The sequence below is a fragment of the Vicugna pacos genome, chromosome 27 (assembly GCF_048564905.1).
Source record: "Vicugna pacos chromosome 27, VicPac4, whole genome shotgun sequence".
NCBI lineage: Eukaryota > Metazoa > Chordata > Mammalia > Artiodactyla > Camelidae > Vicugna > Vicugna pacos.
In genome coordinates this window covers 10,118,492-10,139,197 of record NC_133013.1, presented here as the reverse complement: position 1 = coordinate 10,139,197, position 20,706 = coordinate 10,118,492, and the positions used below count along the sequence as shown (strand labels likewise).

At 43.4% G+C, this 20,706-nt stretch overlaps 1 protein-coding gene across 2 annotated transcripts; it reads left to right on the top strand.

The window, feature by feature from the left end:
- Nucleotides 1-6,330: 6,330 nt before the first annotated feature.
- ARRDC4 (arrestin domain containing 4) lies at nt 6,331-19,250 on the top strand. 2 transcript variants are annotated; one of them, XM_031691876.2, is made up of 8 exons: nt 6,331-6,792; nt 10,887-10,953; nt 11,175-11,322; nt 13,417-13,519; nt 14,486-14,742; nt 15,274-15,436; nt 16,004-16,158; nt 16,530-19,250. In XM_031691876.2, exons 1-8 carry the CDS (start codon nt 6,504-6,506, stop codon nt 16,584-16,586), a joined length of 1,239 nt encoding a protein of 412 aa, XP_031547736.1. In that variant the 5' UTR covers nt 6,331-6,503; the 3' UTR covers nt 16,587-19,250. The 2 variants fall into 2 exon arrangements, with proteins under 2 accessions (XP_031547736.1, XP_072806814.1); XM_072950713.1 differs by lacking the exon at nt 6,331-6,792 and adding an exon at nt 10,594-10,651.
- Nucleotides 19,251-20,706: the final 1,456 nt, after the last annotated feature.

Sequence of the window (20,706 nt, the reverse complement as noted above, 5' to 3'; positions counted from 1 at the left end):
ATACAATTCTTCCCTAAATCTCAGTAAGAGTATTTTTGTTTCTTGCCCTGAGAAGGAAGACTACCAGAGATGACATTACCACCAGTTACCATTGCCTGAAACATCACAGATCACAAAGTGCTAACACACTCATGTTCTCACGGAAGGCTTGGATTATGACCAGCCCAACTTTGAGGAAACTGAGGCTTAAAGAGTCCAAGTAGCTGGTCCAAGTTCATGCCGCCAGGAAGTGGCAGAGCCAGGGCTCAAACCAAGCCTGTAAGACTCCAAGTTCATCTCCACCACCACCATCGTACCAATGACAACAAGGGCCACCATTTATTGGGCAACTGACTGTATAGGAGGCACTTTGAATGCAATGTTGTATTTAACATGGCACGCCCCTGCCTCAACTTTGCATAGAAAGTGCTCGAAGATGTGAACCCTGCTCTTTTCTCTGCCCCTGCAGTTTCACATGAGGTACAGACCTGCACTCCACGTCCCTGTGACCCTCCGACAAGCAGCCCCACTCAGGAGCATGAAGCCCTGGAGCTGATGTTAAAGGCCAAAGGTCCTGCCATCCTGACCTGTGACATGGGACCCTGGAAACCTTCCCTGCCTCGCCTAACAGTGTTCCTCCTAAACCCATATGGTCCAGAGGATACAGGGAAGTTAACATTTGGACAGTGCGAAAGGATTTATCATTTTAACACCTTTATGTCTCATTTACCCCATTAGCCTGTGACCTACCTGACCCTTGGGGGAAAAAAAAAACCTGAAAAGCTTCGTGTCTGAGCCCTGTATTCCAACAGATGCAGAGTCCGCTGAGTGCGGCGGTGCAGGAACCAGGTAGGAACTAAGCTTTCCTACGCACTAGCAGGAAGCAATCTGAAAATGTCCTGGAGGAGAAAGATCCCCTCACTTCAAAGTAGAAGGGAAAACATAAACAACAGACCTCACCAGAAATGCGCAAGCCCCATACAAAGAAAACGATACAATTTTAATGAAGGACACGTAAGTTCGGGGATGGGAAAACTCAGTGTTTAAAACTGCTCCTTCTCAACAATTTACCCGATACAGTCAATGTTCTCCCCGGTCTATCCTTATCAAATATCCAGGTTTTTTAATGAAAACCCAACAAATTAGTCCTAAAATTTCTTCAGGAAGATGAAATGTATAAAAATAGACAAAATAAAATCTTTAACTAATAGAAATGTTACTGTCCTGCACAGGGAACTTTATTCAATATCTTGTAATAACCTTTAATGAAAAAGAGTATGAAAATGAATATATGTATGTATGTATAACTGACTCACTCTGCTGTACACCAGCAACTAACGCAACATTGTAAATCAACTATACTTCAATAAAAAAATATATAAAAGAGTAGAAATGAAATGATACTTGCTTACGGGCTACCAAAACATACTATAGAAAAACCGGAAATAAACAAAAATGTTTTGATGTAGGAATAGACAACAGAGCAGTACAAGAGCGAATATTAAAAAAAAAAAGACTGATGGATTTTTGTCAATTCATTATGTGCTAACAATGAATATTCTATTCAGTGGAGAAAGGGAATAAATCAATTACAATAAATTATGTCAGAGGAATTAATTATCTCTTGGGGGAAAATAATTAGGTATTTTTCCTGACAAGATACTCAGATTAGGAAGGGGCTTAAGGTACAAGTAATTATAAAAATAGCAGAAGAAAATACAGAGGAAGGCTTTATAACTGTGGGAAAAAGAAGGCTTTCTTGTGATTTTTAAAAAAGTAAATTGATCCCATAATGTAAATGATTGATAAATACGACTGTGGGAAGTAAATTTATATTAAAAACATTTGTAACATAAAAGACCAAAAATGCACCAGACCATAGAAAAATATTTGCACCAAGTTTCAATACTCAAAATACGTTAAAAAAAAATAACTACAATTCATTGAGAAAAAGGACAAGATGAATTGCCGTTCCCCAGAACAACACGCCATTTGGAAATATGCTCAATCTCACTCCTTTTCACTCCTGTTCATAAAAAGGTACACTGCACCCCCAGTGAAATACCATTTGTCACCCATCTGATGGACAAAAATTTCAGACTGATTATTTCCAATGTTGGCAAGATTTAAAAAAACCATCCCGTGTGCTGTTAACGAGGATATCATTTTTTTGGAGGGCATTTTGGCATATTTTAAATTTCAAATGACATACCCTTTGACCCAGCAATTACACATTGTAAGGTTTCTATCCAAGGGGAAATAATGTCACATGTAAACAAAGAGACTTACAAGGTGTTCAGCACTATTTTATTAATAGCCCCCAGCAAATGTATATACTAAGCTGGGAACGGTTGGGTATGGCTTCGCACCAGGGGAGAAGGGTGCTGCTGCTGGAACGGTCTGAATGGGACCAAAGCAGGGCCATGGGACTCACCTTCATTCACATGCTCTCAGCCCGAGTCCACTGGAAAACGGCTTTGATTCTCTGGATTCAATTCATAAAGGGATTTTTTTTTTAAGTTGTTACCATTCACATTGTTTTCATGATGACTTTATTATTTAATGTAATTAGAACTCTTCCTGAGCCATCAAATATTTGCGAGGAGGTGTTTTGTGAAATCAGTTACAGAGCCAAGGAGCACGTGGCCATCTCCGTTGGAGCAGACTCCGGTGGGGGACAGGGACAGGGAGAGTAATGGGCAGTCGTGTAGAATGAGTGATGTTTGGTCACAGATGAGCTTTTCCTATTGAGTCTGCATGCACCACGGATCTAATTATATTTACCTAAGACCCTTCATTGTTACTTATCTCACATGTCTTGATTTCACATCTGCCTGCTCGGTTTTAGTAATGGAATTGCATCTGCTGTTAGTTTATCTGCAGGAAACACTGCCCTTGCTCTGCCCATGCTGTCCTCATCACAACCGCATTCCGTGTCTATAAACCATGCAAGAAGAAGGCAGGGCCTTTCTGCTGTTCAGAACAAGGTCTCTTTAGCAAAAGAGTCCTTGTGCCCTTAGGTTGACTCCAGTTTCTCCATCAAAATGGAGAATCAAATAAAACTTTGCCGCAGTATTTTTGTCTTTGGTTGTGTTCTCTTTGTTTCCCTGTCCTTAGCTGCCATCTTCTATGTGCTTTCTCTCTTCCAATTTTCCTCAAGTTAAAAAAAAAAAAAAACTCTTTTTCAGTTATTTCTTCTGCAGCTGCCACAGATCATTTTTGGAAGAAGACGGAGGGTCAGTTTAGGCCTGCGGATAGACAGAGTGTTCCAGAACAGTGCTCACCATTTCCAGAAAAGCATCCCTGACTCACAGAGGAGCACGGCGTGTCAACTGTGCGTGTACCACGATGGTAGGAAGCCCCGCTGGTAGGGGGCACCATCTGATCTCATTACTTATTCAAATAAATTCATCTTCTTCCTTTCCTCCTTTCTCATCCATTCTTATCCTTTCCTTCCTTCCTTTCTCTTTTCCCTTTAACTCTGACATTGAAGGTAGTGTAATGAAGACAGAGGGCCTTCGATCTGACCTTGGCCCTGCCACTTACCGGCTGTGGAATCCACTGGAATGAAGCAAGCTACTTCATCTTTCTGAACCTCAGTCTCCAATCTGTAAGCTGGGACCTTATTCACAGAGTTATTGTGAGGCTGAATGCAATTACCTACGCTGAGCATCTAGACTGGATTTCAGTGGGTGTTCAATAAAGGTGAGGCCCTTCTCCTTCCTCCAGATCTTTGCTTGGTAAACTTTATTTCTAATTGGGAAACAGGAACTCAGACAGCAAACACATTTCAAATGTTAGCAACTGTATCTGTGCAATCCCCAAATTCAGATCTAGATATGAAAAAAAAAGAGATCTAGGTACAGATGAACACAAACTAAATTTACAAGATAAATATATCTGGGCAAAAACAAGATGAATGGGGGCACTGTACAAAAACAAAGGAGGGTGTGTAGTGATTTAATGACCTTTATAAGACCAGAAGGACAAGGAAAGAGAAATTCTGGTGCTGCGCAACATGAAGTCAGCATATTACAACCTTCCTCCCAGGGATTACAAATAAAACTCTGATGATGATGAAAATAATAAGAATAATAGTAATTATCTGAGCACTGATAATGACAAGTAGCTTGGGGAGGAAACTCAAAACTTGAAAAGTAAACCATATTCAAGAATGAATTTTATGGAGGGTTTCCTTTTACCTCCTGGCTTGAAACCAGGGGTGGCCCCAGTGTGGAACTATACAGCAGACACAGGCAGCAAAAAAATCACTGAGAACCCTTATTTTTGGGTCAGAGAACAAAGAAAAGGTATTCCCACAGCAGAAAAGTATGGGCAAAAATCCCTGTGTACCTGTGGTCTCAGGTACACTTTGACTTTGGAATAATCATAGGTTTAGAGAAAACCTGTAAAGATGCTATAGAGTTCTCAAGCCCCCCAACCCAGTTTCCCCCAGTGTTAACATCCCAGCATAAACATGTTCCATTTTTAAAAACAAAGAAACCAGGAATGGTAGTTTACTATTTTACTAAACTCCAGACTTCATTTGGATTCACCAGTTTTTCCACTGATGTCCTTTTACTGGCGTCTGATGAACCGTCGCTAAGAGTGCCTACCACTGGACTTATTGAGGAAATAAGAAATATTCTTGTTGTTTAAACCACTGCTGTTCATGCATTCTGATACCTGTGTTCATTAACTGACAAATGAGCAGAGTCTGGTCCTTCTTAGCACAGAATGTCATATGTGCAATTCTGCCCTCTGGACACTGTTATGACCACTGTCCTTTTCCTCCCAGCCACTTCATCTGATGAAAAAGAAGGTCTGCCTCTAGAGGATTAATTGCAGAACCAATAATACTGCATGAGTTGGGATTCCTTCAATCAGCCAACAAACTCTTACTGAGTGCTTATTGTGTACTGAGCTCTATGTTAGGTACCAGAGGGACAACAATAATGAGAAAAATCCCCTGTTTTAAGTGGAAGTGATGGACAACATACAAGTAAGTATATAAAGTCAGGTTGTGTTATGAAGAAAAGCGGCAGAGTAAGCATGTTGGGCGGCTAGACTAGATAAACCGAATAACAGCTGTTTCAGAAGTTCATGCAGAGGTGGACTTGTGGCCTTTTCCATGTTCTTTAAGGAGGTGATAAGGAAACGTGTGTCTTGTAAAGCCTTATTAATAATCTAAACTTAGAGCTGAAAATCAACGTTTAGTTTGGGATTATTTTAAAACATAAAGGAAACAGCTACATCAGGAAAGATTTTTAAACCTCAATATGAGATTGACCAATCCATGACGGCTCACAAACTTGGTATCTTTACAAGGGAAGAACTTACAAGGGTTGATAGCCAGATAGTGGCAGCGATGCTAGATGATTCAAAATTTTTCAGAATAGAGAAGGAATGAAGGATTAAAGAACAAAATTAAAACGAGGACAGAGAAAGGAGCTGTAGGCGTGGAGAAGTCATCACGGCAGCAATTTTCGCGGCCTATGACACCAAGGTCAGGAAATCCCTTTGGGTGGGGTAGAAACTTGGGTGGCAGGTGTTTAGAAACAACCTGACTGATGATCTTATTTAGAGCAGGAAGAATGACCGTTCCAGCCATTCCCAGTTTAGAGAGGCTGCCAGCCGAGGCCGAGCCGGGCAGCAGAACTCCTTAGGGTCGCTCCAGCTTGAGAATCACAGCCTCATTCTTCCCGTCTGAGGCTCGCTCTTAGGCTGGGAATTCAGAAACCCAGGAGAAGCAGGGCTCAGGAACTTGGGGATTAGCAGATGCCAAGTTGTCCATTAAGGTTCCATGGCGGCCGGCCTCCCAAATCTCACAAGGAAATACTACTGAGTTCCTTTTCCCAGGGCATCTACTTCCTCTCGAGTATTGCAGATATAATCATAAACACAAGCCAATTGTAGCCATAAGCTCACGTTCTAGTGCAATCCCCTGTGACTCCGGCAAACAGTCCCCACCCTGCGAGAAACCCCGCCCCCGTTCGTAACCATAGGAACGGCCGAAACGCCAAGAGCCGGAGATTCCCGGTTCCGCACTCCCTAGCTAATATTGTTTCCCACTATCTGTCCACATGGGCGCACCACCTCACTATTGGTCAGTGCCCCAGGACTGTGCCTTGCCCTAGCCAATAAGCGGCCTGTGCACGTGCATACCTGCGTAACCTGATTGGTCATCACTCTCTGATCACGCACTGCCTTCCTGCGCCAGCCCCTTAGCGGGGGCGCCAATGAAATGACTCAGTAGCCATTTACAGCCAATCAGCACGCCGCGGGGTTCAGAGCCAGCCTATGGGCGCGCGCCGGGGGTGGGCTGTCCCGGCCCCTTTCCATTCCTGGCTGGGTTTGTTAAAGCGACAGGCCCTAAGGCGCGCCGGGGCTCCACCGGGCACCGCACAGCGGCCGCTGGGGCCCTCGGCGTGCGGCTGGCGCCCGTGACATCGGCACCACTCTGCTCGCGACCCCGGCTCCGGGCCGCTGCCGACCTCCTTGGCGCGGCCGTGTCGTCCGGCAGGATGGGCGGCGAGGCGGGGTCCGCGGCGGTGATGGGTTCCGAGGGCCGTGTGAAGAGCCTGGGTCTGGTGTTCGAGGACGAGCGCAAGAGCTGCTATTCGAGCGGCGAGACGGTGGCAGGGCACGTGCTGCTGGAGGTGGCCGAGCCGGTGACCCTGCGCGCGCTGCGCCTGGAGGCCCACGGCCGCGCCACGGCCGCCTGGGGCCCGATCGCGGGCACCGCGGCCCCGGCTGCCTCCTCGGAGGTGGAGTACCTGAACGTGCGCCTGAGCCTGCGCGAGCCCCCGGCTGGTGAGCGCGGGCCGCGGCCTGGGAGGGGGGCGGGCCGGACTGGGAGGGGGCGCGCCGGCGGATGCCCACCAGCCAGGTGGGCGGGGAACGGCTTCCGGGGTTGGGGTCCGCCCACCGGGTGGCCGGAGCCTGTTTGGTCGCCTTGACTGGTGGGCAACAATGCCTGCTCCCCTCACCTCACAGCACCGGGGCGGTGGTGCGCACCTCTGCCTGGTACCCCGCCCCTGGCTCGCTGGGGTCTGACGGCCGGCACCAGGGTCCTAGGACCATCTAGGACGGCTCTGGAAGCGAGCCGTTGCCATGGGAACCCGTGATGAGCAGTCAGGAATCAATAATCTGGGGATCTAGGTCCTGTCCCTTCTGGCGTAAGGAACGGGGGACAGAACCGGATTCTATGAGGTTCCATTCTGGGGTGCCCAGTGTTTTATGAACCTCTCCTTCTCCCCATCCTGGACCTGGACCCTCGTGCTCGGTTCATGATGAGTTAGCAAAATCTCAATCTTTGGAAGAGGGAAGTAGCTGAACAATAGGAGTTCAAAGGAAGTACTTTTCGACTTGACCATCATACTTGGTTTCCCTCTTTGAGGAAGCAGGATAACTTAAGAGTTCTGCCTCTACCTTACATTCTTTGTATTTATTTTTTGCTTCCTTTTGCATTCTCTTCTTCCTTCCCCTCCCACACCCCCATAGACCTTTGGTGACAGTAGGATCTGGGCCTTGTAAGAGTTTCTGGAGAAATGATTACTCTTCTTGCCCATTCCTGTAAAATCCAGTTAATAGTGTAGGCTTTTCCAGAAGTGCCCATGTGAAAACTCACCACATCAATGTTAGGTGCAACAATCATTTCCCTTAATCATGAAAATGCTATGAACAGTGGCTCTTAGTCTTCTTTTGGTTGGTGGAGGCCACTTTAAACTGTTTTCCCCTTCTATTTCATCAGCTTCAGCATTTATCTTTAAAATGAGATCATGATGGAGACACTCAGCCCTCGAAGAGTAAACTGCAGTGTATTGGTGTTTAACCCTTGCTGTGTCATGTACAAAATCACTAATGTGCAGTTTTGCCTTGTCCTGCTGTGGAGAGGTAGACTGATCACAGTTAAATCTTCAAGGTGTGTGAGAATGGAGTGATCCCAAAAATTGTAGTGAGGAAAGCATATAGGAACCAAAGTCCTCTTTTCGGATTAACAAGTACGGTATGTTAGGTGGCAGTTCTGAGCTGCCTTATGCCCTTTCATCAGCATGGTTTCCAGGATCAACCCATGCATGCCTTCCCCATAGGTGAAGACAACACAGGTTTTCAAGATGGCTGACTGGAGTCAAGGGCAATGGAAGAGGGAACTAGATTGGCTTTTGTCCTGGACTCTCGACTCTCTGTATCTCTGTGTCCATGACTACTGAGTAAATAGATGTCAGGCTAATAGCAGTTGAACCTGGGATTCGCAATAAGAAATTGCCTTGGTAAAATCTGGGCTGTCATATAGTGTTTTGATTCACAAGTCAGATCTTGTTTTTTTGTCATTCTGATGGAATAGAATGGCTAACCCCAGACAACCTGAAAATCTTAGCTTGTTTTAGAATGTGCCGTTAAAAAAAATATCACTTCTAATATCTGTAGCTGGAAAGAGGTTAGCAACTTAAGTTGTAGATTCTTAGGTTTACTGAATCCCAAAACCTAGATGAGTTTCAGTCACCTTAAGAGATGTGTAGAAATCCAGAATTTCGGGAAGTATGGCTATATGATTTATTTAAAAAAAAAAACTGCCAGGTGATGCTCTGGCATTGTGAATCTCATTCAGCTACTTGCTCTCCTTGTCATTGATTTTCTTCGTACTTCTGTTGAATCATTGTGGTAGAAAAGACAGGACACACCAGACAGCTGGTTTCACGTCTTGGTCCCACACCAGGAAGCTGACCTTATGTGAGTGCCTCATCCTTCCTGAGCCCCAGTCTCTGCCTCTGTAATGGCCTTCAGGCTCCCACGGCTCATGAGTATCCTGAATTATAAGCTTGGGCTGAAGGACCATTAGCGAATGAGACATCTTGTGACATTGTAGTTGTTATTGCATAAGGCAGAAGTAACACACCGTGGGAGCAGCAGCAGAAATGGGCACATGATCCAGCCTGTGGGCCTTTTGAATTTAAAATGAATAAATAATTTAGAAAGAAAGAAAGCAGAGATTAGATTCCCAATGCTATAACCCATATTTATCAACTTTATCAAAATTGGCTTTTTCCTGTTTGTTTTGAGGTGGTTAAAAGTCTCATTTTAAATGTTCTGGTTCCTTTGCTGATTTGTTTTCTCTCTGAGTGGGGAGCTCCCTCTCTCTCTCATCCTCTGCTAGCATCCTGTGCAACTCTGTTCTCCACATTGGCCCTCCACGCCCTGGCTCACCCTGCATCTCAACCTCTTCTCACTGGTCTCCATGCCAGCCTTTACATCAGCAGCAGACGTGGTCCTCAAGGTGCTACCCGCCCTTCGGACTCCAGCACTCCATGGTCATGACTTGTGTACAAGAGTGTGTAGCCTTCTTTCCTCCCATGGTCTGCTTGGGGATTGAAATTACTGAGCCTTACATCAGCTTTGTGCCTGACTTTGAAGCTCTGTAAACTTTGAACACAAATGAAACACATATTCAGGAATCTAATGATTACAAATGAGCACTTTAGCCCATCCCTCAGGAGCGCTGGAATTCCTTGAGCCTATTACTTGATAGCTGTAGTGTGAGTGGGGCTCCCCTGCCCGACTGTGCTGTGACGGTGCTGTGACACTGCTCTGTCGCTGCTGATGCTTAGCGGGCAGCTCTGGGCACACCTGGGCCGTGGGACTCGCTCTGGCATGTCATTTAACATGGTCCCACATCCCTGTGATTTGTTCACTTTGCCTCCAGATACTCCACCTGTGGAGTATTTCTATTTGAATGACTTTAAGTGACAAATACTTTTAATGTTTTTTTACTTTCCTAACATATTACGCATTGAAAATTGGAGATAAGTTTAAGAGAATTAATGGGCCTTACTGCATTCCTGAATGGTAACTGGATTGGTGAAGGTCTTCGGACTCTAGTATATAGGGGAAAAATGAGCACATTTCACTAGTGATTTTTTTAATAAATGGATACAGTAGAAATCTCCATTTTAGTATCAATTGACCAGGCGAATCTCAGAGAAAGTTCTCTCATATTAATAGTTTAATAGTTCTCAACTTGAATCTATGGACATCAAATGAAGGGAACATTTATAATTATCTCTGGAGAACCACCCAGCCAACCCGGACAGCCCTGGAGTTGGCTTTAACCTGCGTGATGCGGCATTTCCGGGTCCATCAGAGCTCCAGCAGTGCTTCTGGCCTTGCACAGTCTGTCCGCACCCTGCCTCTCGGCCTTCTCACCATCAGGGATAAGTGTCTTCATGAAATAAAGTGGAACTGGCTGACCCCAGAGCAGGAGGAAGGAGTCGAGGCCAGGCTTGGCAAAGCCCGCTCTCTGTTCCTAGTTAACCAGCATTCCCTGTTAGACAGTGGAGCGTGAGTGTAGATACGTGACTCTTGCTTAATAACTTGCCCTGTTGGTTTGGCTATTTTAGTATTATGCTCAACAGTCATAATATTCCAAGTAAATTTTTCACTTCCTTTTCCATCACTGCCCAAAGAATTCGTAGTCTGACTTTTGTGGTATACCCAAAATAAATGTCTTTTTTTCTAAATTACTTTTAGGTCCAATTTAACATTGGCAGCTGACCTTAGTATAACAGGATGCTAACATTCGTATCCTCCTGCTCATGTACAAGTGGGGCAAGCGAATGTTTATGTATGTACATGCGCGTACACGTATATGTACAGAGAGCTCTGGCGCTTTATGGTAATTGCTTGTGTAATTGGTCTATTTGAAGATTGTTTGAAATTGATTAACTTGGTAAAAGATTCAAAATTTTAATTTTCAGAATCTCCGTTTAGTGTACTTTTTGAAGTATACTCGGTTTTAGAGCCAAGAAAACCTCCTTTTAAAACAATGATTTAGGTTGTGCAAATCTTTGATGTAATACTAACCTTAGTTAAAATAACATGTATTCTTTCTTTCTTTTTTTTTTTTTTAGGTGAAGGCATCCTCTTACTACAGCCTGGAAAGCATGAATTCCCATTCAGCTTTCAACTTCCATCTGAGTGAGTGAAACGATGTAACTTTGGGGGTTCTCTTTCCCGTCCACCAGTCGCACGGGCCCCCAGTCTCTTCCGACACTCAACCGTGCGTGTTTATCGCGCAGAGCCCCCGAGGAGACCTGCCCTGTTTTTCTTTTAAACAAAACCAACACTTATAAGGGCTCTTCCCAGTTTTGTTTAACTGGAAAATAAACTTAGAAAGCAACCCGTTTGGTTGATTTCAGGCCTTTGGTGACATCTTTCACCGGGAAATACGGAAGCATTCAGTACTGCGTGAGGGCGATTTTGGAACGACCCAAGGTGCCCGATCAGAGTGTCAAGCGGGAACTCCAGGTGATCAGTCGCATTGATGTCAACACACCAGCATTACTAGTAAGTTCCTCCTTCCTCTCCACCGTGCCATCTCCATTCAACGAGCCCAGCGGTCGCCTGTCACTCCCCAGTGTAACCTTGTACCCCACAGGCATTCACTCTAAATACATGATTCTGAATTGGGCACATTACACATGGCGTGTGTTAATACCATTGATCGCGCCCCTGTTGTTCAGGGCTGCTTTTGCCAAAAAGTTACACGGGTCTGGAGATGCATTAATAAGGCTTGATAATAATAATGCACACACCCAGAGTAGTCACTTTTACCAGAGCAGCCACACTCGGCGCTGTGGGTTCTAAACTCCCCCATAATAGCAGGTTGAGGAGCAGTAATTATGGAAGAGTATTAATCACGCGCAGCCTGTCATTGACGCTCAGGCCGTTCGGCTGTGTCCCCCTGCATTTATGTCATTTTCTAACATTAAGTAAGTGCCTGCAGCTGCTCTGGAGAGCCTTCCACCTCTCATTTCCTTGTGACAGATTTGGCCACATTAAAGCATTGAACTTCTAATAATCACCAGAAATACTGTAGGCTGATAAGAAAGACGAGGCTATAAGTAACAACAGAATAGGCAAGATGGGAGCTAATGAGCGAGATTCTTTTATCTAAACCCATATTATCAAAATAATATAAAATTATACCTTGTGCTTTCATGATCGCCACGAGGACCTAATGGTTCTTCATTTAAATATGAATGAATGATTTTTTTTGTTCACTTCATAATTTGAACTTTCCATCATGATACTGATGTTACAGAGATGTATGTTGAGTATTGGAGGTTTCTCATTCTAGCCAGTGTTTTTAAAGATTAAGGGGAAAAAAAAAACAGGAGTTAAAAGTTGCTTAACTCTATTTTCACACAAAAATGAAACAGAATTGACTCTACTGTTCACCTTTAGATTATGGAGATGTAATAAATACGCCCTCGTTGCTTGGTCCCTGTGGCCAACATCATCCGCTAGCAGCACCCAGCTGCCCTGGCTCATAGCTCTGACTTACCACCTGCAGGACCTATTTTGGAAGTTGATGATTTTAATAACTGTCTTGTATTTTTAAAGACTACTTAGAATTGGGTGGTGGCCTCTCACTCCCTCCCCTTCTGAGATGGTCCGCACTCTGTCTATGGAGTGTGTATCTACTTTTACTGTAACCTGAGCACCCAGTTCCCCCCACACTTCATGGCCTTTCTCTTGGCTTCTGAGACATCCTGCACTGTCTACAGAGTATCTCACTAAGTAAATCTACTTTTACTCAAAAAAAAAAAAATTGGTATGGCTAATTCTAAACTATTTATGGGGCCATTGTGGCAAATAACTTAAAGATATTTTATGTTTTGGCAAAAAGAGACACTGTTTGTCATCTACTATTCTTTTATAATTGAAAAGAAAAATTGCAGCTCTGGGTTTTATAATGAGCTTTTGGTTTATGTCTCTTGTAAACTGAGCATTTTAAATCTTACGTCATTTCTCTTGATACCATAGACTAGAAAGTAAGGGAGTGAGTTCAGTAACCTCTTAGATCCATGACACTGGGTGTATAGTTGGCACTGCCATCACACAAAACCCCAGATCATTCTCAGTCAAGGACACTTGAAATTTCTACCTCCATAATGAATTATGAAGTAAGGAAAAAGCCTGTTTGCTTATTGCATATTCTAAATGCCGAGACGAATAGAACATTCTGATTATTGATTTTTATACCATTTCTCCTTTTCCTGATCTACCCATAAAGTCTCTAAAAAAAAAAATAGTTCCATCGTATTAATAGGTACTGCTACAGTTTTTGATTGCTTTTGTAAAGGACGGTACATCATTTCCGAGAAATACAATGACTGCAGGATAAAACAGAGTGATGTCACCCTAATTTGAGTATGAAATTTCACCTTAGTTTTCCTGAAAAGAAAACGATTTTTGATGCTTTGCTTTGAATACATACTTAACCTAATATGTCACAGGAAGATAAGAAAGGTTTGATTTGTTTTTTGGAAGACATTTTCTGTATTACTATTTAGTGAAGGATGACATAATTTTCAGTTCTATGAATTTTCTAGACCCGTTTTAATTAAAGTCATTTTATTATTTGAACTTTTCAAGACCCCTGTATTGAAAACTCAAGAGAAAATGGTTGGCTGTTGGTTTTTCACTTCTGGTCCAGTCTCACTGAGTGCCAAAATCGAAAGAAAGGGCTACTGTAATGGTAAGCAAGCCAAGTGCCAGATTCATTCATTTTTAGCTAATTTTAAGTGATTTTTTAATAGCGTGTTTTGTAACATATGACGTGTGTACTATTTTAAAACATGGATAATAATATTTTATGATTTTGATATAAATAATTGATCTTCAACTATTTATAAAATGGATGCATCGATCCCAGTAGTCCCAGTATTTCTGACTTCAGTACTGTTACTTTCACGGCAAAGACTACATTCTAGAAGAGTGGGAAAAATGCCAGTATTTTATTTTAATGTTGCAAAAGGATGTCCCGAGCATTGTCGCTCAGAAGAGAGCTGTTGTGATATGAAAATGCTGTTCGGTGATGACTCTGTGCTGGGAATTCAGGGATACAGGTGGGGCCAGAATGGAGAACGTCAACACTTAGGAGTTGGATTGATAACCTGAGAAGGGCCCAATTCCGTACAGTGGGTTTGGCCCCCGCTCTGGGGTTCTGGCTTGTTGGGAGTGAATATGGGATGGAATGGAGTGATGGTGGATGCATAATGTGGATATGCAACCTGCCTGCTCCAGCCATTGCTTTATTAATGCCTGAAAAGAAAAGGCTTTGTTGTCCTACTGGGCAGATTTTAATTTGTTAGGTATTAATATGTTTGTTAGTGATCTTTTGTCCTTATCATAGTACTGAATCATTTATTTGTATGTCTTCTCTTAACTTTTATATATATTGGTCATTTACAAATCTTTAGAGTTGGTAGCCTAATATGGCTACATTAGGCAAGTGAATAATGCAATAATGAGAAAACAGTGTCCACCACAACCTGCAGTCAATTTTCATCTCTCTGACTCGGATTTACACCGTAAGTTTTCCAACAGGGTCCTCAATTTGTTGAAGTAATGTTGCAGCGTTTCAGCTTTCACCAGTAACAGCTCTGTCCACCTTGGTGAGAACATTCTGGAGCCTCTGAAGGTGTTTCTGTTTTCTTTCTAGGAGAAGCTATTCCAATCTATGCAGAAATAGAGAATTGTTCCTCCCGTCTGATCGTTCCCAAAGCTGCCATTTTCCAAACCCAGACGTATTTGGCCAGTGGGAAAACAAAGACCGTGCGGCACATGGTCGCCAACGTGCGAGGAAACCACATCGCTTCCGGGAGCACCGACACGTGGAACGGGAAGACTCTCAAGATCCCGCCCGTGACGCCGTCCATCCTGGACTGCTGCATCATCCGGGTGGACTACTCCTTAGCTGTGAGCACCCCTCTTTTTTAAGCTGAAGACGTGCAGACGGGAGCCGTAACTGGCCCCGTGTCACTGTGAAGATGTGCATGTGCTGCCCGGGGCAACATCATTTTATACCAGCATGACAGGCTGTGAAATATATGAAGATGGGCCTTTGTTTTTTAATCAAAAAAGCTATCCCCCTGATGGGATTTTAGTTAAACAACGTGGAAAAATGAAGGTGCATTCAGGGGTGCTTGTTACACAGCACACATGGACTTAATTTTCTTTGGTGGTTATGTAAGCTGAGCTCACTTACAGTGAGCTATGTTGAGGCCTCGGTTCCCCATCACAGAGCAGTCACGATGTTCTGTGCACTCTTCGTTTGATTTGTTCTTCGTCTGATTCGGTCAGGACAGTTTACAGCTGTGTTGGGGGTGGTAGCCAACAACAAAAGCATTTGTTTCTGTGAAAGAATAATTGGGCTGTTCACTATGAGGTTTCACTTATGTTTGTGCCTTTCTCTTTTTGTTGTTGTTTTGCTTTGTTTTTGCATATTAGGTGTATATTCACATTCCCGGTGCTAAAAAGTTAATGCTTGAGCTGCCCTTAGTGATTGGCACGATTCCATATAACGGTTTTGGCAGCAGAAACTCCAGCACTGCCAGCCAGTTCATTATGGACATGAGCTGGTTGACACTGACTCTGCCAGAGCAGCCCGAAGGTAAGTAGCACGGAGGTCCTTCTACGTACAGAGCGCCTGAGAACAGGGCGTGCGAGACAGCAGGTGGGCAGAGGATGCTTGCTGCTGCCAGCCCACTGTCCTTCCTCTTGCCATTCCGAACAATCCTAACACACTGTTCCCGGAAGGCACTTTGAGAGGTTAGCTTCTCCAGGACACGAAGCTGCCAAGGGCAGATGCAGAAGTACAATCTACATCTCCTGATTCCAATCAGTGATAGTAAAATCATGGAAAATAATCAGGAAAAGAGTATAGCGTGTCATGGATGTATTTTCAGTAGCCACATTTCTGGGATTTTTTTTACGTAGACTCACACACGCGTCTCAGTAAGACTAGATTGTAACCACGGTGAGTAATACTTTAATAAAAGCAGAATCCGTTGAACATTTCTTGTTGTAAAGGACACAAAGACTTTCTGATTAGAGGCAAAAATACCATCGTTTTATCTTCAAATTAAGCTAAATGTCTTGTTTCTATAGGAGTTCAGAAGAGATTACTGCAACTCGCTTCTGCCTGCATTTCCTAACTCCAGCTCCATTTCTGTTTCAGCTCCACCAAACTATGCAGACGTGGTGTCAGAGGAAGAATTCTCTAGACACGTGCCTCCTTACCCTCAGCCCCCGAACCGCGAGGGCGAGTCATGCTGTCCCATGTTTGCCTGCATTCAGGAATTCCGGTTTCAGCCTCCGCCTCTTTATTCAGAGGTAAAGCCAAGCAAAGTTAGACTTGGGTTGTGTTGTCTGTGGATCGTCCCCTGTAAGCACCTGTTGTTGATCCCTAGTTAGTAGAGGATGTATGCAAAAAAGTGTTCCAGTGATGACAGATTACCGCTGGTCCATTTACCAGATTTTGCAGCGTTTACTGTGTGATCCGTAGCATGCACGTCGGGCACGGTGGGTTGCCTTTAAGGCGTTCTATGTGGCCACGGAATACAGAGGATTTAAGTGGCCTCCTGGGACTTTCTAATACTAGGCTTTACGCAGCCTGGCTAATGCCCATCGTGCGATCAGAAGTAGACCCTGGGGCCGTGGTAAAGGCCGCCGCAGTAGTCACATCACGCTGCTTACTTTTGCAGGTGGATCCACATCCTGGCGACGTAGAAGAGACCCAGCCCGTCTCCTTCATCCTCTGAACATGTTTCAGAAGTCACTGTGTTCATCGTCAAGTTAGAATGTTGGTTCCTTCCCCCTGCCTTTTTGGGGAAGGGGGAGGGAAGATTAGCTTAAGAACATAAACGAACGTCAGGACTGAAGGTGGTAGAAATTAAAGACTGCGTGAACTTCCCAGTGGGCTGACGGGAGTGTTGCACAAGTTTGTGATGTGGTGACGTGTCCCCTTGGAACAGCGGGATGAAAATGGGAAAAGTCGCAGAGTGTAATGGACGTCCTGATGGTGGCAGAGTAAGTGAAGGGGCGCCCGTGCTGACCCCAAGGGAAAGGTGTCTGTACACAGTGGGAGCACCATGCGAGCCTGTCCTTACAGAGGTTTCTCAGAGCGGAAGACAAGTGTCCTGAGCTTTAAGGCAACGTGGACTCACTGGGAGAGACTTGACTTTGGAGAATGTATGAGCAGAAGGGTGGGTGTGAAGAGGGAAACGGCCCACTCTCAGTACCAAGTGAGACCCTCTGACAGCAGGGTCTTCGTGATTTCTTACCACATCCCATGGGACTGAAGTCCTGAAAAGAATCCTTTTCTGAGATCATGGTCTTATGAGGTCCTAATGAAGCAGTAGTTTTCACTCTTTCAGTAGTAGTTTAAAATGTAGTTTATAGGTTGGCTCTACAGTATTATGAAACCAAGAAGGAGTTCTTTGAAAGGCTTGTCAGTTCAAAGGGGAAAGGTGAATTTCAATATGAAAACCCACTTTGTTGCAGGTTGCACTTTTTACCCTCTTTAAGTACTTGAGCAGGGTACGTGTTTGATTTTCCTCGTGTCTTATTTACCTAGAAAAAGAAGGGATTAAAAAAAAAAAGAAAGCTTGCATCCTTAAGATGCCTTGATAACTGCACAGGAGAAAAAGAAAAAGAAAAAAAAAGGCCTTTTCTTACCTACCTCTAGTGGGGTTGTCAGAATCAGATACGTTTTAAAACTCTAGGCCTGGTACATCTCCTTGGAGTTTCTGCTGATTTGTAGTCGCAGCCTCATCTTACGCATCACTAACTCTGAAACTGGACCAAGGGCGAAATCTACACAGTCAGCATTAGGTGAAAGTATCTGCATACTGAAGGGTATTTCAAAATAAATGCAAAATCAAGAAGGTTAGAAACACCATTTTGCAAAAGTCAGAAACCTAATTTCCGTCGAGAGACTCAGGTCTCCCGACGGCAGTCACCGCGTTACACACTGTTATCCCAGTTCGTCCGTAATTCTATTTAAACTGTGATTTTCTGCATTGTTTTGGTGCAATATTTTGTTATCATTTAACCTCAGGATATTCAAACCAACAAGATTGTGTTGCTGCTAGAAGTCTGAGCAGTGTTCTTACTGTCCACCCTCCCCTTTCAGTTGTTGGATTTTGCTTTAATCTGTTGGTTTGGGGGGCTGAGAGCATTTCTGGACACTAAGTAGAAGGGAGGTTAGGGATTCCCACAACAGAGTCAGGACCAGTCCGGTACCGCGGTCTTCTCCGCATCCTAAGGGTTTGATCTGGAAACCCTGGTGCTTCCCGTGTGAAATACTGTACTTCATTCAACCAAAAGATCAGTTTTCCCGTCAATCAGTATATTCCGTTAGAAATATTAAAGTTCTAAGGTTAAATTTTGTATTTAAAGATTAGTTGGCCATTTGATCAGGGATTTTTATACAAACACTAGGTAAATGTACGTTTTTCACCCTCCTAGACTTACCTCTCTTCTCTGTAATCATGTGAGCATCCGTCATAAGCCACTGTTGAAAATTACTGTTGAAAATCACAGTGCAAACTGTTAACAGCAATCATTGTGGTACTGAAATTGTCACAAAACTTTATTCCTTGCTTTGGTTTTTAGTGATCTTTTATTTTGCCGTGTCTTTGTGTTTTAGCTATGGATGTTTAAGTCTAAGCAGTTTTATTTTTACTCTAAAGATCACCTTCAGCTATTTCTTGTCTAAGTTGTAGTTTACGTGTGTAGTCAAGACAGGGTCCATCTCCGTGATGCCAACACAAAGTGAGAGAAACAGAAGAAAACGGTCTGGAGGAAGAGAATGTTGAATTATCTGGCTCTGTGCAGAAAAGCAGCTGCTTCCCAGAATCCTTCATCAGGATTGTGTTTTCACCTTTATTACTGAAATCATGAGGCATGCCCACCAAATTAAAGCAAAGCTGGTTTGTAGCACTTAAGAGAACAGCTGAAAGGTATGAGCTGCCTTATTGAATGGATATTGGATATCTGACCTTACGCAGTAGGTTGAAACTGTATACCTTTTTGTAGAAGATTCTACATTGGAACAGAGAATTCTTAGGAAAGAAGATGAAACTTTAGCTGCTGTTACTTGCTTGTTTGTTCTCCTGTTTAGTTTGCAAAGAAACCGTGGCCTTAGAATTTTCTTTTTGATGCAAAAATTTTGAAATTGAGAATGTGCACCTTTGGGCACACAAAACCCTTCCATGGGCAGAACTTTCCTGTTTTTGTTTTGCACAATCAGAAACTCAATAGGCAGGGGTTATGTTTTTGATAAGTTACCTATGAAAGCTTTTTATTTTTATTATAAAAATGTAACACTTTAACCCACAGAGGAAAAAAAAAATAAAGATTGTATTTTGTACTCTTATCTGAACCCCATGGGTTCCTTTTGTTAATAAAATGATTACACTCATGCTGTGAGTTGCTCGTAATGTTTTTGTTTTGTTTTTTGTTTTGTTTTTCTAAGACTGTGACTTAAATTGTTACAGACAGAAGGGAAAACAATACCGGGAGACAAAATGGTACTGCTGTTAAGATCCTTTTGTAAAAATGTGTGCTGTCCTCAGACTGGGCACAGCCCTGGGCAATTCTATGCCTGTTTGTATGGTGCACTCAGTTTCCCCAGGTGATCAGGTTTTTAGCGTTTCGTGAAAAAGAGCCCTTGGGATGAGTAATGAAGCTTAAGCTCTGTTGGTCAGTGAGAGAGCATTCTCTCCATTCATTCTCAAATGATAATGGCTACTTCTTTAAAGCTTTTGGAGCTTTCCCGTCTGGCCAGAATCTTTCCGGGATTGATTTAGTAGGTCTGGTGGGCAGTGAGTGAACTCCTACCAGGAGACACCGCTCGGTAAACCTCCCCTTGCCAAGTACACACTCAGATGGACAAAAGCCATATGTTTTGTGCAGGGACGATGCAACGATTTGTCATCTCAGAAAAACTGCCCTGACCCTCTGACCTGGAAAATTGTAAACCTTAGCTAAAAAATGAGGTAGAAATTAGCCCAAGAAATTTACTCTCCAAGTGTTTATAATGTGTGAGATGATGTTAAATAGTAAATCTTTTCTGCATCCACATTTGCACTCAATGTAAATTGAAATATTTGTCTCAAAAAAAATTTTGTCTCATGCAGTAAATATTGAAGCAAAACTTATGGCTATTAAAGTTTCTGCAGTTTATATTGTAAAGTTGTGGGTTATAAAATTTAGAACAAGGAGATCATTGCAATCTAGGACATAACCCTCATGTTACAAATGAGGATACCAAAACCCAGAGATATAACCTGAAAATTTGGCCTACATTCTCTGTAAGGTTCTTGCTCACTTTAAAAGTCCCTGCTTGTGCAACTCGAATAGAAGTTACAGAAACAGTAATTGCTTTAAATTACGCAGCTCAGGACTTGCAGACCTAGACGAAGCACATGCTTAATCAAGGGTCTTCAGCATGTTTACCACAAAGCCCTGCCTATGTACAGAAAGGACACCAGTCTTTGACTGAATTGCTTCATACGTCGGTTTGATTGGTAGCTGGAATCCTTTCCTCAGCAGGGGCATTTGTTTCCGACTTTACAATTTGAAATAATTACAGACTCACAAGAAGTTGTACTCATAGTACAAAGAGATCCTGTGTGCCCATCACCCGGTCTCCCCCAACCATAACATCTTACGTAACCATAACGCATCATCAATATCAGGCAATTGACACTGACGCAGCACAGAAGGATTAGCTGGAGTCCAGGCCGTCCTTGGATTTCAGCAGTTTTTGAATGCGCTCATTCTTGCACATGCTTTTGATGTATAATCTATGACGTTAGCACATGTCTAGGTTCAGATCCCCGCCACAATCGTAGTAAAGAACTGCTCCATCACCAC